Source organism: Tiliqua scincoides, chromosome 12 (assembly GCF_035046505.1).
Source record: "Tiliqua scincoides isolate rTilSci1 chromosome 12, rTilSci1.hap2, whole genome shotgun sequence".
Classification (NCBI taxonomy): Eukaryota; Metazoa; Chordata; class Lepidosauria; order Squamata; family Scincidae; genus Tiliqua; species Tiliqua scincoides.
Genome location: NC_089832.1, coordinates 11913022 through 11928612, shown reverse-complemented (window position 1 = coordinate 11928612; position 15591 = coordinate 11913022). Strand labels below are relative to the sequence as shown.

At 40.7% G+C, this 15591-nt stretch overlaps 1 protein-coding gene across 2 annotated transcripts in view; it reads right to left on the bottom strand.

Moving 5' to 3' along the window:
• DIAPH2 (diaphanous related formin 2) overlaps positions 1 to 15591 on the bottom strand; it is a 402614-nt gene that overhangs the window by 83890 nt on the left and 303133 nt on the right. For both annotated transcript variants that reach the window (XM_066640285.1, XM_066640286.1), the window contains one exon: positions 8556 to 8651. In XM_066640285.1, coding sequence (XP_066496382.1) covers positions 8556 to 8651 — 96 coding nt within the window. The remainder of the gene's footprint in view (positions 1 to 8555; positions 8652 to 15591) is intronic.

Sequence of the window (15591 nt, the reverse complement as noted above, 5' to 3'; positions counted from 1 at the left end):
CTTTGAACTGTTGCCTTCGGGTAGACGATACAGATTAGAGCAGCACCACATGATTCCTGAACAGTTTTTATCCCACAGCCATAATTACGTTTAATAAGGCGATATAGTTGTTACCATGCTCCTGGGCATTATGGTCTGTTATACTGTTTTTATATTATGATGTATGTCATATAGAATGTATGGGTGAGTGTGTAGAGTGTGATTGTTGGAATTGTAGTATATATTTATGCTTGTATCTCAAAGGTGCAAAAATTTCGTTGTGCTGTAGCACAATGACAATAAAGTTACTACTACTACTACTACTACTACTACTACTACTACTACTACTACTATTCTGAAATGCCAGGTAGAAACCTCTTAATCGGGGGAGGGGGAGAGTGTTCCTGCCCTGTTTCACAAAACCTCACTTCTACAAACCTATTGTTTTGTAAACTGGGTGAAAGTCATTAGCCACAAGCAACAGACCACAGGTTGAGAGTAAATACTCCAGCAAGTGGGCAAGATAATTCAGACACATCTTTGGGGTAGTACATATGACTTCAAGCTCTGGGAGCAAAACCAATTGTCTTGTTTTAAAAATAACTCTTGCCATGCCTCTCGGGACAGTGGCAGCTTTAACAGCATTCAGAGTCCTCTCCTGGTAGCTCGATCCTACTGGTTGCCATTTTGTTTTCTTTCAGAGTACCAGAAAGTGAACTAACGGGCCATACAATCCGTTTCTGGTACGCTAAAGAAAGAAAAAATGGTGATCAAATAAGTGCCAATAGCTGGGAGAGTTATCCGTTATGGACCTGCCCTGTATGGTGCCCCGGGGTGCAAGTCCACGATGCTGCTCCCCTGCAGCATGCTGCCCCCTGCATGGATACCCACCCAGTGCAACGGAACCTTGTACGGTGTTAGGGACAACTCAGACAGCCTTCTAAGGCTTCTGACACAGTCTTAAGCAATACTTCTGGGAAACCAAAAGTACTGCTTACAACCGCATTGGAAACCTCAGAAGGCCTTCCGAGTGGCCTGCAAGTCTGTGAAGGTGCAGCGCTTGGGGCTTCCCCCCCCACCCTCCTCCAGCCCCGCCACAGAGAGTTAGCAAGCATTCCTAAAGTTGCCCACTGAGGCATGGTGAACAAAGCTAATCAAAAGATAAACACTATATTACAGTAATTCACCCAGACATAAATTCAAGGCTTCCATGGTGACAGATGAGTGATTAAGAATATCTGTTCTAAAATATCCAGTATACCTGAGCCACTGTCTCACACCAAACTAGGAAATTATAATTAATAAAGCTAAGGAGGGGTGTCAGGGAGCTGGGCGATGGATTTTGATAAAGTTAACAGGAGCTGATGAAGTTGGATGATTCACTGATGTTTGTGGCACGAACAAACAAACTCTGAGGCATAATTGTGCTCAGTGCCACAACAACTGCGCTCATTCCAGAATGATAAGAAGTGGCATCATTTCCTCTCCAGATATTCAGAATGCACAAATGCAGATCAAATTTACTTACAAATGCTGTGAAATTCTATCCCCAGTTACAGAATTCTCATCAAACACCATCATTTGCTGAACACAAACAAGGAAATTAACCACTCTGTATGTTTGAGTACGCAATGTTTCCAGCAAAAGTATTTTTAGGGGGTGGGTGGGGGAGAGGAGGTTGCCTGCAAGATGAACATCTGTTCCATCTAAGCACCATTTTGGAGAACTGATAATGCAACAACGCACAGAAGAAGTGGAGAGAAGAACTAACACTAGTAATAAAAACAACTGCTTTAGAAGGCATACTAGTCCATATAATCATTTCCTAACATGGATTCCACCAAGGAGTATTTGCCAAAGTCATTCCTTGCTCCTAATTAATGTACATTGTGCTCCTGGGTATTCAAACCTGACAATATAGCTGAAAGCGGCTTACAATATACTTAGCATACGGATAATAATGCGTATTTAAAAGAAAACAATCCTTCCCTTCTGTCATCATTTACACTTGCCAAACAGAGATTTTCTTGCTTTCATCTTCACTCAGTAGGTACACTGCCTCTAATGTCAGTAACTGCAGGAGCATCTTAAAGATGAAATGAAATTTCTGAGCAGCCTTCCTCAGTGAACTGTGAACCTACTTTAAAATGCTAGGAAGCATCACAAGATTTGTTTTGTAGGTTTCAGAAGGGCCTGCAACCTTCTGTAGGGTCTTTCCTATGCATTCTATGTACGAAGCCAATAATGCCAAAACTGGAAACCAATACCATAAATATGATTATATCCAACTCACTTCTATAACCCAAAAATGTGGTCTGGTGAGTCAGCTGAATGCACTAAATTCCTAAAAAAGTCAATTGGTTTCATAAATTTTGTTTTGGAGGCACAATTGCTTGTAACAAAACTTTCCTTACAGTTAATGAACTGGATCTTCCAATGGAAGTCTCTAAGGGAGGTTTCAATAACCTATTTCCCACATCAATAATGATACCAATATGCCCAGCTCACAATATGGAAATATCCCAAGATGCCCAGTTCACCCATAAGGCTCTTCTCTGACCAAAAGCCAGCATCTAAAATCCCTCTTAGAGAACAGGCTAACTGTGGTATACGTTCACAAGGGTAAACAGAAAGTCATAAATAGGAGCCATAAACAAATAAAAGGGATGCATAGAGTACCAGATCCTTTGTAATGGATATATCTGTAAACAAATTGCCGATGCGTATCGAATTGCCCTCCTGAACATCCTGAGGATCAAGATGTTGATCTGATAACCAAGCCAAATGTTTGTGGGACTGTTGGTCTGTTATTTTTCCCATGCTTGCCATGGATGTGTTTTGCTCTCTTTGTGTGCTCTTGTACCCCCTCCCCTACCTAGACCATCCTATAAAACCAGCATCATTTTAATTGTTCATGGTCTCTCCATGTGTGTGTGTTTGTGGAAGGCCCCGTTTGCAAACGAGTAAAACGTTAGAAGTCCTTTGAATTCTCCTGTCGCCTGTTTGTTTGCCTCTCCAAAAATCCAAAGAACCGGGTGTGTGTTCATTCGGGAACAATAATAATGGAATATTTCCAATCAAAGCATTAGCACTGAATGCTACTGACAGCTCTTTAAAAGAAAGTCTGCTTCTAAGTTTCTCTCCTGCATTATAAGGGGCTGCCTCATTAGTAAAATAGATATCTTTGCACTGGAACATTTTCTTAACATAGAAATTCAACAGGATATACCATGTAGTTATTACTAGCATATAATCAATTAAAATAAATTGCATGAAGTAAAATACATATTTTTAATTATCTTAGTCCAGACCTGGGGTGCCCAGACCTCGGCCCTGGGACCACTTGCGGCCCTTGGGGGTTTCCAATCCGGTCCACAGGGAGCCCCCAGTCTCCAATGAGCCTCTGGGCCTCCAGAGACTTGCTGGAGCCCATACTGACCTGACACAGCTGCTCTCAGCATGAGGGTAACTGTTTGACCACTCGTGTGAGCTGTGAGACGATGGCTCCCTCCACTGCTTGCTGTTTCATATCTGTGATGCAGCAGTGAAGGAAAGGTCAGCCTTGCTTTATTCATTCATATAAGTTCAATCTCTAATTAATTTATGTAAATTTATTCAAATTTTAAATGCAAATTAATTCTTTTTTTCCCTGGCCCCCAACACAGTGCCAGAGAGATGATGTGGCCCTCCTGACAAAATGTTTGGACACTCCTGGTCCAGACTATGACCAGAACCAGAGTTGAAGTCTATACAAGCTATGCTTGTGCCTCAAAGCTGTGACTTCTCTGCAGCAAGAAAGAGGAAAAACATGATAGCACGTAACACCACTGCAGCTGCAATATTTCTGAACTAGGACACTCCTAAAAGGGCACCAGCTATTAATGTTTCTAGAAATTTAATTCTATAGCCAAAGATTTAACAGCTTAGTGCAAAGTTTAAAAAAAAAATCTTGATAGAACAGTTAGCTATGCAGGGGAGGAGGAGAATCGCTTAAACCAATATTAGAGGGAATATATTTCAGAATCGGTCATGTCTTATCATCTCATAGCCTGAGGCTAGGATAAAAGGTCATGGATAATTGGTGAAAGAGTGATGGATGCCATCCAAATTGTGTCCCCTTTAACTGTTTCAGTTATGACAAGATACTGGCAGAACTATAAAAGGGAAAGGCATATCTCTACATTGAAATCTTATCACTGAATCATTAAACTACCAACCTTAAGGAAGGATACTTATAGAAGATTCAGGTTCTACATTTGAATTCCCCTCCCTTTATATGATATTTGGATACACAGAACCAGGAAGGGGGGGGTGTTTAACACTTTTAAGATTTTAGTGCTAATGTGATTTAATATGTATTTAGTACAGAAGTGCAGTTGCAGGAAGAGTGAATATTTTTGTTTGTTTTCAAGCAGTTCATTAAAACATATTGTCATGGTCAAAACATCAATGAAGATGTACGGATGATATAGGGAAGATGTAGATATTTTTGTAATTTTTACAGGCTGGAAAAATAAAGTTTTGCTTAACAATATTTAATTATAATTCATCCAATTTAATTTAATTTAATTATAATTCATCCAATTTAAAAAAATCTTGGCTGCATACACAAGATATTTTTTGTTTTGGAAATGCATAATTTGTCTGCTGTGCTTTATTTCTGGATACATAAATGCAAACCTGAAACAGAAGTCTTTGTGTTAAACTGATGTTTGCCAATCTTTGCTGAAGTGGGCAAACAGCATGAACTGCTGTGAACTGCTACACGGACATCATTCCCCTTAAGAAAAGCCATGTGGGTTGTCAAAAAGCAACTTTGCCCCATACCATTCTCTCTTATCTCAATCTAAGAGACAGGACAAACTCTTAGGGAGAAGATGACTGGTTGATATAGGTAGTTTGAACTCCTGGGTTGCACAAAATATTAAAAAGTGACAAGGTTTCGCCACCCACAATGTGGGACTTTGTTGTGCCCTTGGATATGGCAAGTATTGCAGGGAAATGGGAACATTAGAGGCATCTCATGTATGCTTCTTCACAGGCATTCCTATCTCAAATTCCTGGGTTCTGACATAACACACACTTTTAGAATGCACAGAGTAATAAGTGACATTTACAATACATTACTGTAGGATCAATAGCACAACCTTCCATATGAATGTACTCTACAGGGTAATCGGGAGGATTTGTAGAGACCATTTATGAAAATACCAGATGGCATAAAATGATTAGACGGTAAGGAAGCTAAAGAAAATGCATTACCTTGTCGCAGCAAAGAGAATCCTCCTTTATACGTAGCAGTATTTTGTCTTACCTATGTACCTATCAGAAAACATTTTAGCCAATACCATTTGTATAAACGCAGGTATGCGGGGAAAAATTTTGCCTCCCAGTCACAGATTACTCATGTTAATCAATGAAATAATCAAGTGGATTGACATTCCACAATGTGTAAGGTGGCACAAGGTTCCTTTTGAGGATCACATTTCAAATTCCATGTACTTTCATCTGAACAAAAGTCAGTGGCATCACTAGGATCCGTGTCACCCAGTGCGGGAGGCCTGTGCGTCACCCCATGTAGTGGGCGGGGCAACGGCCCAGGTGGGCATGGTGATGTACCATCACCCCGCCCCCACCGGTTTTTTGGCTGTACCTTTTGTTAGAACACAGATATTTCAATGTGGTTTATTTCATTGCATTCTGCATGAAAGTACGCATTGATTGATATCAATTGATGGGATTATTCCTCCAAATTCTGATTTTAGTGATTTTGAAAACTTGTAAGAGTCTCACATACACACCCGTGTCAACTTACTAACACCTTATTGCAGCAGTTCTCAAACTTTTAGCACTGGGACTCACTTTTTAGAATGACAATCTGTCCAGGACCCATTGGAAGTGATGTCATGGCCAGAAGTGATATCATAAAAATTAAAATAAATAATTATAAATAATTAAATTAAAATAAAATAATTAAATAAGGGGGCACCAGTCCTGTTCCACCAAGTGAATCTACTCTGAAGTAAGTCCTACTGTGGTCAATGGGGCTTACCCTCAGGAAATTGTGGGCAGGATTGCAGCCTGTGAGCCCAATCCTATGCATGTAAGTCCAATAGTGGTCAATAGGGCTTACTCTCAGGAAAGTGTGGGTAGGATTGCAGCCTGTGAGCCCAATCCTATGCATGCCAACTCAGAAGTAAGTTCCATAGTGGTCAATGGAGCTTACTCTGTAGCCTACCTGCAATAACACCCCCCCCCCAAAAGAATCAGTGAGATTTCCAGCCCTCCCAGTGCCCAGTTTAAAGTTCTTCTATTTCAGGCATATCAAGATAAAGACCCTTTAGAAATAGAAAACTTTCCCCTTACCATTCAAGCCTCTTTTTTGTTCTTTTTAGGCGGGGGGGGGGAGGCTGCCTTCTGGAGCAGCTCCATTGGGCTGCTCACATTCCCCTTTGCCTGGCCTGACTACCAGCCAAGGCACGTCCGCCTACACACGAGTAAACGCGACCATGAGGTTGCTTTGCTTTCCATAGGGCTCCATAGACTGGGAGGGAGGCAGCTGGGAGGGAGGAACCTCCTTCTCCGTGTTTCTGGGGTCTGCACTCACTGGATGAGGACCATTCTGATGTCCTTGGAGCCTCTAAGCCTGCCTCAACTAAGGCAAGTCTGCCTACTCACGAGTAAATGCTGCCACGTGGCTTCGTTTCGGGCTCAGACTTGCAGCTGGGAGGGGGGCGCTTCTCGGGTGTTTTTTGGGGCTGCATTCATTGGATCAGGACCCTTATGGTGTTTTTGGATTCCCCTCAGCCTGCCCTTTCTGAAGGACCATGGCAAGTATGCCTACTCGCGAGTAAACGCGCAATACGGCTCACTTCCACTTTCCATAGGGCTCCAAGCATTTTTTTTCTTTACAGTTTTTTGGCCATAACTTTTGAACAAAAGGAGCTATTTCAATTTTGATGTTTTGCACTGCACTCCGCTGGCCATTCCGCATCCAACCGTGTATGGCATGACGCAGTAGCTCCTAACCCTGCGATGTTAGCGCGTCCTCCCCCAGGGCGCGTCACCCCCACAGCGCGTCACCTGGTGCGGCCCGCACCCCCTAGCGACGCCAGTGACAAGAGTTGAAATATGGACACAGACATAACAACCTTCTCCAACCCAAAGGAAGGGTAAAATACAATGGTCAATTAATAGGCCTTTGGGAAAGAAAGACATCACATTACTACCTAGTCTGTTAAGTTCTTCTAGCATTTACACTTCAATCCACTGGTTTATTCAGTAGGTAAATACAGTGAACCCTCAATTTCATAGACTAACAAGGAGAAGGGGTGTCCATTAATGCTGAAGGTCTGTTAAATTCAAATGCATTTATAACAATACATGTGTGTACGTGCACACCATGACTAGTTTTTGATGAAGCAGTGAACATCAGTTATATGAGGTCTCTTACATTGAGGAGAAGGAGAATGTGTGTATGTAAATATATCTCTCACACCCACACAACTTTTAGTTTAAGATATAAAGCTTCAAGACCACAAGGTGTTGAATCCAAACCATAACAAATATAACAGAAAGTTCAATCTCCTAGTTCTTAAATCAGATAGCATCTATACTCCTGCCTACTCATGTTCTTTAATTTCTAATGTGTCTTTTGATCCAGAAAGATCCCAAAGCAACTTACAGGTAAGCTCTCCTCGTTTCCTTCTCACTGGCACTGTGCATCTGACATTGGTACTCTAAGGGCACAATCCTAACCCCTTATGTCAATGCTTTCCAGCACTGACATAAGTGCAGTGCAGCTCCGAGGTAAGGGAACAAACATTCCCTTACTTTGAGGAGGTCTCTGTGAGTGACACCCAACTGCAGGATGCAGCACATGTTCCATTGCTGGAAAGTTAGGATTATTAGGGGTTAGGATTATGCCCTAAATCTTTTTACATTCCCACATCTTTGCCTCTAGCTAATTTCTCCTTCAAATCTTTTGGTTTCTTGTTCAGGAAGATTGTACCATATGGGAATACAAAGTTTGTCCTTGAGATAGGAAAATGAGAAAACCAAGATGGATTTGCTGTTCAGGACCAGACCTGACTAGTCTGAGGCTATGAGTGACTATAAATTAAATCTGTACAGCAGGCTATACATTTTTAAATAACAGAATAACACTAGAGGGATGGTGTGGTGCAGCAAAAATGGCAAAAGAATTTAAAAAAGGAGAACACGCAGCTCTGCGTCTAAGGGTTTCAACTGAGAATTAAATTATACTGATGTTTTTCAGTGATGTTTTGCAAACCAAAGAATGTAGATTCATTTGTACTTAATGCTGTGTCAAACACAATGGGAGCCCCTTCTGCTTTCCCCCCTAACTATACAATTTTCTTAACTTAATACAGTCAACATATTAAAACTTGTGATTTAAATGCCCTGCTAAGACTTCACATCTTAGCTCAAAGAGTTTGAAACTCATAAAAAACTTTCTCTAGATTTTAGTCTTCTCCTCCTCAACCCTTAACACTAGATATATTTTTCCTGCCCTGGCACCACCAGAAATTAAGTTCAACAATAAAATGTCCTACCCTGAGTTCTTGGCATTCGTTTCCTGCGATCTCTGAATGCTGCCCCAGATTGCAGTGCCTCGAGAAGATTATCCATCACTCCTGTCTCGTCGCCCTCTGTGGATAGCAGAGAAAGTAAAATTAATCTCTTTGCAATTAAGGTTATAACACAGGGAAAAAAATTATGGAAAGCAAAAATAGGGTCACATTTACATAAAACCACTAAATTAAAGACATATATTTGACTGTAATGAAAGCTGTCAGTTTCATGCAACAACATTGACTAGTTTGCTTATGAGGTTCTATTAAGCAAAATTGATGTCAACTTCACTTGCTGTTCTTCTGACTTTAAGACCTTGTCTTGTGTGTATTATTGATGATGTACTTCGTATGCAAATAAACAGGTGCTGACCAGCAGCTGCTTTTTCATTCTTAAGGTCCTTATGAAGATCGCTAAGCAAGTCTGCTTAGCGGAATCAACGCACACCAAACAATTGTACAGATTGGTCAGCACCAATTTTAACTATTGAATAAAGAGCAAAGGCAGCACTGCTGTTCAATGCACGAAAGGAACTCTTCATTCATTTCAATGGTAGGGACAAATCCACTGGGGCACACGGATGTAAACATGGGTTGGCAAACTCCATTTACGAGAATGGGAAAAGCAGATTCAAACAGAGGGGTATTATTGGACAGTATCACTTTACTGCATTATTTTTCCCCTAGACTAGATGGCCATGAAAGTTTGACCAAAAAACCCCTCAAACTTTGGCGAAAGGCAAGGCCTGAAGGGAACTATAGGAAAGAGAACAGCCCTTAAATAGTGCTGCTTTCTGCCTAGAACCTACTTAAGCACTTGCTTGATCTGCTTCCGAGACTGAATGGATGCCTTTTGCCCCAACCCTGAACTAGCGTCTAGAATGTCTTAAGAAATATTCCTCCATGGAAGAGCTACCTCTCTTTTGTTCTCTGAACCAAAACTCCAGTCTGCCAGGTCCTCAGAAAAGTTCTCTTGATATATTCTGGAAATGTATTCCCGCCCCAACCAAGCGCCCAACTGTTATTTTGCATTCAGATACAACTACCAGAGCCAAGCACTGACTACTCACTGCAGAAAATCTTTTGTTTGGGCAGGTATGACTACAGCCACCTGAACAACAGGAGACTCTACTAGCTCCCCACCAAAGAACTTTGTGACTTCTCTTTTAAAAGCCTCTGTTTCCCTACATGCCTGCACTCTGGACATCTTTTTTAGGGAACTAATGACTTCATTCTTGGCAGAGTAGCTCAAACTTTATGGGAACTTAGCACTGCCTAGTCTGTTTTCCATGCCCTCTAGCATCTTCCAACATTTATCCAGAGAACCAGAACAAGTTAACTGTGGCCTATGGTCCCTTTCTCTTCTTTTCTCTTCTCACACGCAGCCAATGTGTGTGCAATTCTTCCTGTTTTTCCCCTTCTCTCTATTTTTACCTAGTTAAAATTTGTGTCAAATTAAAATTACCTAGTTAAAATTTACCTAGTGTCAATTTGCTAGTCAATTTCAATTAGTATTATTATGACACTTTACTTGCTTTCCCTCTTCTGTTGCAAATAACCCTTTCAATAAACCTTGCACGTGTTTCAGAAGCATTCAGACTCTGACTCCCTGTTTCTCTGGTACCAGGTTGGGTAGTCACTGCATCCTCCACTACATGGACTATGAGAGACAATGCACTGGATGAACAGTTATAATGTTTCTAATTTATACCTTAAATTGGAGACAAGTAGAGATTAACAAGTAGAGATTAATTTATCTGAAAGGGAGTTTACAGCATTTTATGTTTTATACTTATTTTTACTACTTATTAATATGTTTATTTTTAGCTCTGACTTTATCCCAACTTTGGGATACAAAACGTAGCTTTAGCTATTTGACTTATTATAGCTTGTTTTTACTTCTAAGTTTACTTTTAACTTTAATTTTATCCCAATTTTAGGATATAAGCTACAGTTTTAATCTACCTGAAATTTATGTAGATCATGAAGTTATTATGTAGTGCAGCACTGATTTTGTTTTATGCTGGTCTGTGACCATAATAAAGAATTGAATTGAACTGCACCAAAGCCAGCAGTTAAAGATCCCTTGACATGTGCCCTGAGAAATGTGTGCACTGCCAGTGCTCAAGTCCTGGAGGATATGTTATAACAGAAGCTTCACACATGCACTGCAGCTTTCAAACACACAAAAAGATCTATTTATGTCTGGACTAGAAATGGTACCTGTACAATAGGTACCAATATCATGCTTAGTTCTCCAAGTCAGCTCTACACATCGCCAACCACCACCATTTTAATTCTTCAGCCAGAAGAATACCATAATGCAAAGTAACTTGCTCATTAAGATAGAGAACCTATAGCGGAAACAGCTAACTAAAGCAGCAAATGCTTGGGTCATAGCATTGCTTGCATCCCCGGTGTATTATGGAAACCTGGTTAATATGATTTATTTAATTATTTGCAGTTATTGGTTTGCATGTTTTAACATCATGTTTCAATTTGTTCTGTGAATAAATGGTTTGTGGTGGCAAGTAATAAAGCATGAAATACGGGGCTAGAAGAGCTATAAGTTAGTGAAGGGCCAGTGTACCATGGCTTTGTCCGTTTCCACATTACCGCCTCTCTATTGCAAAAGCTGAGTATGCAACACCATGTACAAGTAACCCCAAATTGAACTTCATCTTACTTACATCTATGAACTGCCTAATTAAATGCAACACACACCACAACAGATGATAGCCGTATAAGTTTACAAGGCCATAATAGAACATACAATAGTATATTATGTTTCACATTCTAAAAATGACACTGTACAATAGATTTGGTCATAGTAACGTAGGGCACAATCCTAACCCCTTATGTCAGTACTTTCCAGCACTGGCATAGTGGTGCCAATGGGACATGTGCTGCATCCTGAAGTTGGGTGCCACTCACGGAGGCCTCCTCAGAGTAAGGGAATATTTGTTCCCTTACCTTAGAGCTGCATTGCCCTTATGTTAGTGCTGGAAAGCACGGACATAAGGGGTTAGGATTGAGCCCATAACCTCATTCCACCCCAAAACAAAACACAAGAGATGATATACACCTTCTGATGTTATCACAAGGTAAAACTTTCCTGGAATAAAAGGAAACATTTAAGAAAGCAGGTAATGGGACTGTACAATTAAAACAAACACAAGACTGGGAATACACAACATGTGCACTGGGAACACAGAAAACCAACATTTTACTGAGAAGGCTGGCTAGAAACATTCTCCTAACTGAATAAGACTTAACACATTTAAACATGAGGTCACATGTAGCTTTGCACAAGTACAGTCTGATGATGACTGTATTACAAGATTTTTCTGAAGAGGTAGATCACCCTTTAATTTGAGGAAGAATCAGAGTTTAGTGAAGTTGAAAAAAAAAACCCACAAAGCAACTGGAGAAAAAAGAAATACACCACGACACTGCACATCATCACGGCTTGTAGAACAAAAACAAGAACAAATGCCTAGAGGGTGCTCAAAGATCCTCAGATTACAATTCTCTTTGAACTCTTATAGAGCTAATAAGAAGTAGGCTGCACCAAACAAGTCAATGTGTTTAGTGCAGCTTTATGAACACATCCATTCACAGGACCACCAAGAGTCTCCAAGAGTCTTGTCTGCCAGCAATACAGGAAGGTTAATATCTTCCAAGTCCTCTCTTAATTAACAAGCAGTACCTGGTGATGAGACCCTGCAAAGACTGAAGAAGCTTTATAATGGTTGGAAAAGGAAGCGATGATCAAAATGTTCCATGGGTAGAACCTACACTCCACTCCCCTTCAAATTAAACACAACTCTCCCACTGCAAGTGCTTGTTATACTCTGACTGCGAATAATACCCCAATGTCTTTAATACATTTGGCTAAGCAATGTGCTTGGCTAATCTCAAATTCTTGTTAAAAGTTTTGGATACTGCTCTGATCAATGGAGCCTAAAAGAAGAGCATAGAACAGTGGTTCCCAAACCTTTTAGCCCCAAGACCCACTTTTTAAAATGACACTCTACTGGGACCCATCTAGGTTTACAAGACTTTAAAAAAATCTAGGAATAAATAATATTTTTACTTATTTACACATAATAATAAGCAGAAAAAAGATGCTCCAATGTTTATCCCCCTATATTTACAAATGCTTGCAAGCTGCAGGAGCTCATGGCAGGGCAACTATTTTTGAAAAGTCTCAGGGTCTGAAGGCAATTAGTTTTCTGATCCATCACCTGTGTTTTCATTGGACGCTCTGCTCAGCTGCTGTGGAACCCACCAAAATCAGGTCCAGACCCACCAGTAGGTCCTTACCCACAATTTGAGAACCACTGGATAGAAAGTTATACAACTTGTAGAAGCAGAGTCATTCAAGCACAATTCAGATAGTCAACCATCACTGATAGATTTTACACACCGAATTGTTTCCATTTGGGAAGGGAGGGGAAAAATCCACAAAAGGTAGCTTATTTATTTATGTTATTCTGTTATTATCCAGCTTTTCTTACATGGAACTCAATGCAATCAACATAGGGTTGCCATATATTTAGGAGTGCACAGGGAGGTCAAGGTCAAACATTGACCCATCGGAGTAACAACACTAAACCAAGTCCTCAGTAAAGGGGCAGTAGTGGCACTCAAGGCAACACCAGGAGGAGGGGGAGTGCGGGCATTAGGGGCTCAGTGATGGGTCTGCCTCAGAGTTCATCATGTGTCTTCAAAACCATGCTTTGGTATTAAAAGTACAATAAATTAATTCCCAACAGTTTGGATTGTCCTTTGTAGTCTGAGACATATCATCTGGTCATATCATGGTAATCTTATTATGGGTACAGTACTCTTATCATGGGTACAGGTAGCTAATAAATAGTGGCAATTCATTACAGCATGCATGCAACTACTATACTGAGTAAAAGTGTTGTTTGCAACATTTAACAACCCTTCCTCACCTGACCATGAATCTGCACAAATAGCACCGTGGTAAAATATAACTCTTCAAAAAAAAGAATATAGATGCTGGTCTTTTCAAGAGGTTATATGCATGTTGTGACACATTACCACTTGGTAGATGGCTGTCTGAATTCATCTGATGTCAACTAATGCAGAAGGGATTTGGCCACCTGTATGGGCTGGTTCTATGAGCTGCCCTTTCAGCATAGGACTGAGAAATTACATTCTGAGGGTCTGCTAATCTGTCCTCAGAATCTGTTCTTTCAAGTTTTGTCACTCGCAAGTGACAGCTAGAAATAGAAGAAATGTTGAATTACTCCCTTCTATCTTAAAAAGCACACAGACATAAAAATGTAATATTCATTTAAGTGTACTTTTTATACCAACTACCCGTCCTCTATAAAGTGATTTTCTGTTTAATGCTTCAAGTGTCTTTCAATATAATTTAGAAGCAGAAGTGGGGAGAAAATGGACTGAGGACTAAATGCTGGAAACGCTTTGAGAAACCAGCCACATCACCACTAAGGGAGTCCCACTCTACTGCCTTGCTGCTATGTGTGATTCTCTTAAAGCAGTATTTCCCAGTCCACATCTATGAGCCTGATTCAAAAATGCAAAACATTCTGTTCTACGATGTGCTCAATGATAGTTTATAGCAATTTGGGCATGAACAGAACACGCTGTTAATGGCGGAGATCAAGCGTAGTGTTCATCAGGCACACTAGGTTTCCAAATGTACATGGAGAACCGTAAAGATCTGACATTTAATCTGTCTCAAGAGCAGCACAAAGGGGATTAAACCAGCTTTGCTTTTTCATAACTATAATTTATTGAAACAGTCAGGGCTTGCACTATACAGCAGGTGTTTCTGAAATATTTGTAAAGGCTGGGAATCCAACAATTTCAGCATAGTTCATAGACTGCTAAATTAACCTAAAGGAACATCTTGCAAGGATGGAAGCTAAAAAGGCTGAGCAGAAAGTTAAGAATGATAAAGGAAGCTGAGCACATTTTCTATAATGAACCGTGTTGTTCTGCAGGTCTTAGAATACTCTTTCTTTTATTTCCTCAATGGAAAAACGAACGATGACAATAATAGCAACCACCAACACCAAAACAAATGGTAAGTCTCCAATTCCTAGTTCTCTTCAATAAGGCAAAAAGTTGACATCCCCCCCCATTATTTTATGTTTTCAGCATTCTTTACCTGATATGAGAAGTTATGAGACAGCCCACCCTCCAAGTAAAACCATGTGGCTCTAACAATTGTCCTCCCATTCCTCTCTTCCTCATCCCTTTGCCAGAAACATCTGTTCAGTGCCAGATACATGTGCCCTCACCCACATGTCATTGGGGAGAGGGGCCTCAGCAGTTCAAACACTCTTTGGCAGCTGTACACCAGCTCTGTTTTCTTATAACACAATGTGCTTGACTCAGCCACTTCATCACTAGACCCAGTGAGAGGAACAAACATTATAGGTAAACACAGGTGATGGGTGCTAGGAGTGCAGCTGCCACAGGGCATTCTAGACTACCACTGACATTAGGGCAATATGCCAGAAGATTTGACTGCTATTCATCATAGTGGTGATGGGAGTAGCGACAGCGCAAAAGTGGACACCTGGAGCTGCAATGGTGGCTGCTATGTTTGTTTACCTAATATGCAACCCCCACCCCCACCCCTGTGAAGGGCTCCAAAAGTAAATAAACATAAAATCTCCCAACCATTCACTTGAAGCTGAAATTGTTCTTTGCCTACCAATGCAGGTCTCTATTAGAGAGAGAGAGAGAGAGAGAGAGAGAGACAGACAGACAGACAGACAGACAGACAGAAATAGCTACTGCTGCTTCTGACTGAGCTTCTGACTGAAGAGGCTTCTTTATTTATCACAGTGTCAAATGGCAATCATAATAGATACAGCACTAACCATAAAGTTAGTCAAAACGCCTTTACATTAAGCTAAGGAGCTTAACTGAGGTTTTGGTGGTGGCTTTTGTCAGGGAAGTTGTAAGTGAAGAACTAAATGACAAGGTCTGGGTATGCAGCCAGATTTGC